The 2980-nt window shown below is 40.5% G+C and overlaps 1 protein-coding gene across 1 annotated transcript in view; it reads right to left on the bottom strand.

Moving 5' to 3' along the window:
• Nucleotides 1-2980, bottom strand: part of ZRANB3 (zinc finger RANBP2-type containing 3) — a gene marked incomplete at its 3' end in the record, with an annotated part of 216291 nt that overhangs the window by 17995 nt on the left and 195316 nt on the right. The window contains exon 13 of the mRNA XM_023764016.1: nt 1633-2020. Within this exon, the coding sequence (XP_023619784.1) occupies nt 1633-2020 (388 nt within the window). The remainder of the gene's footprint in view (nt 1-1632; nt 2021-2980) is intronic.

Below are 2980 nucleotides of genomic sequence, written 5' to 3'. Positions count from 1 at the left end.
CAAATCTCATCTAATGTGCTAGAATCTGCATTAGCAACCTCTACAGGAATGTAATATCCTAACACAGCTCCTTTGATTTTTGGATTCTACCATTCCCTCAAAGGGTTATATGGCAGGCAAGGACTTAAAAATTTAGATGGATTAGAAATAATTCTGTGTTTCAATACTTTTGGGGTATATCCAAATTAAGATTGGAAATCACTATGCCAAATTACAGTAACATAAACCTAATAATAACTTTTATATACAGTAATATCATTGTTATGTAGAATATATGTTTCTCTTTGAACAGATAGTTGCTTGTTCACAAAAGATATTTTGTTTTTGTTTGGATTGCTTGGGAGTTTGCTTATTAAATCATGGGTCTAGAAACGTTCGTTGTTGCTCTTGGTATCATCACAAAGAGAAATCAGAACTATAAAACCCTATTAAAGTATAATTTTTGTTGCTAAATCACTCAACTTACATACTTAATGTGAACTGACATTACTTTGTAGTCACAAGATACTTTATTTTTATTGCCTGTAGCAGTTGGAAATTGAATGAGGTAATGCAAATTGTGAGAGAGATGATATGGGATAAGCTTGTGGTTCCAATTTAGTTCGCAGACAACAGGTGTCCACGTTACAAATATAACCACCCAGATGGCAGCCTTGTCAGTTTGGGTAGGAACACCCAGAATTGAAAGAGGAAAGACTCAGCTACTGATTACACTTTCTCTCAAATCAAAGCTAAGACGGAGGGAAGCATGGCAGGCAAGAAGGAACTGCAGTTTCAGCTTCAACTTAGCTTCGTCTTTGTTAATGTTATACTCTGAAGAATCCACATATGATGGAAAAGTAGATGTGAACGATTATTACACTTGATGAAACAAAATGACTTCTTCCAGGTTCCAAAACTGTCAACTTGGCACTTTAAGTTACCATAAAAAATGACCTCTCACCCAGGAGAACTGGCAACAAAGGCATACAAGTGTTCTTTTTCTTAAGACAACCTGGTATGAATAATCATTCCAAAAGCAAAGCATCAGGAAATGTCATCTCATGCTATGAAAACATACTCTGAGGTATGTTTATGATGTCTACTTTTAAAATAGCATGCTTTAAAAAAGAATAAGCTCATAAAACATATCAAATCGGTTCTTTAAAAAGATCTAGAGAGGAATTTCTATGATTGTCATGCAAGAAACATGGCCCAGTGTATATTTTACTAGACAAAGAAGCGACATTGGGTTATTTTGTTATTTGAATAAAAATAATCTATAATTTCTTTAAAATCAAGTATTATCCTCTGAGTAAAGAAAACAGCAGGTCTATGACTATAAGGCATATTTGCTGCCATAGCAACAGAGCTTCTATTCCTGCCCACTGAATTCACATCCTGCTGGCATTAATCAGAAACGTCCATTTGTGCCAAATTAATGCCAGGCCACAGACGCTGGGGGTCCACATTCTTGACGGAGCCAGGAGCTTTCCACATTCCACAAGGGGATACATTCACTTCACATGTGCAGCTGTTCCTCCAGCTTAAAAGCTGAAGGCAGTGCCTAGTCACATTGCCCTATGAAGCAGCCGTGGTCTCAAAAACCACAGGCTATCTGGAAACACCCCTGTCGGGGCCCCATGTACTCACCAGTGCTGCCGTGAGGATTCCCACACACTTCACAGTAAGGCAGCAATGCGTTGTTGATGTAGGTGCAGAAACCACACTGCCAGTCCTCGTGGGGAGGGGCCGGGGCGGTGGCCTGGGCTAGAGCTGTGGTTTTCCGGGGCCAGGCCGGCTGCGCCTGTGGGGGGCTGCCGCGGTCATCAGGGGTGACTGACTTCTGTCTTTTAGCTTCAGGTTCAAAACTGTTTTCAAAATCAGTGGTATCTCTTGTAGGTATTTTTCCAGGGCCTAGTGGCACTACAGTATTTTTCTCGTGGAATAGCTTTGAGTCATCACAGGAGGTCACGGAGTTCCTTTTTTTAGGTTTTGGTAAAAAGAAGGATCGGATATCGTGCTGTTTTTCTTTTTCAAACTGGGAAAAACAAACAGTTATCAACTTAACAAGCAATCTGGCATGTACTTCCCAACGAAACAGCTGGACAACCTGCTTTCAGGCGCCCTGTCTTTTCTCTTTTGAGAACCTTGTTGGGAATGATTCCCGTTTTGCTGGGACTCTATGAATATGTGTAGATGCAGAATACCATTCACACACCCATACACTCCCTGCGTGTGACTTTTATTTTATTTTAGCATTTACAACATGCCAAGCACTTCCCATCTATTCACTCATGTGATCCTCACGCCTGCTGTGTGAGGCAGGTACTGAGTCTTCCCATATTCCAGAGGAGGACACCCAGCTTTGGAGAGGTTAGGTGAATGGCGACAGGACTTATGTCATTAAAATGTGCTTCATAAACTATTGGCTCCACATGCAAATCAGGGAAAGAGGTCCTGTGTGTTTAAATATTTCAGGCCAATCAAGAACCTAGAGAAACGTATTTCACCCAAACCATAAACACAATGTTCATAAAAAATATGTTTTTCATATTAAACTGTTTTTCTTGACCAAGGAGAATTAGCACAGCTACTTTAACAGACACATGTTAAAAATTATCTTGTTTTCTTTTCTAACAACAGCGACATCTCACGTTTTTTATCTCTTTTTCAATGTGTAAATCGCAACCTCCTGATAGAGGAGCAGGGTTCCTGTCTTCACAACTGATGAGCTAGCAGCTAAGGTTCATTAAAGGAATTAATTTCAGAGAAGTCCTACTGGGATTGAATTGGGTAACACTGTGAAAACACACACACACACACACACACACACACACACACACACACACACTGCAGCAGTCTGCGTTTCCAAAGATGGTCACCCCAATTTTTACCCCATTTCACATGCTCTTCTCACAGTGTGGCCCTGATCCATTTAGAGCAGGACCTGTGTTCCTCCTACCTGAGCCTGGTGGGACCTTTGTAATTGTATCAACCA

The sequence above is a fragment of the Myotis lucifugus genome, unplaced genomic scaffold (genome assembly GCF_000147115.1).
Source record: "Myotis lucifugus unplaced genomic scaffold, Myoluc2.0 scaffold_312, whole genome shotgun sequence".
NCBI lineage: Eukaryota > Metazoa > Chordata > Mammalia > Chiroptera > Vespertilionidae > Myotis > Myotis lucifugus.
The sequence above is the reverse complement of the archived record's forward strand: the minus strand, read 5'-3'. Positions and strand labels throughout refer to the sequence as shown.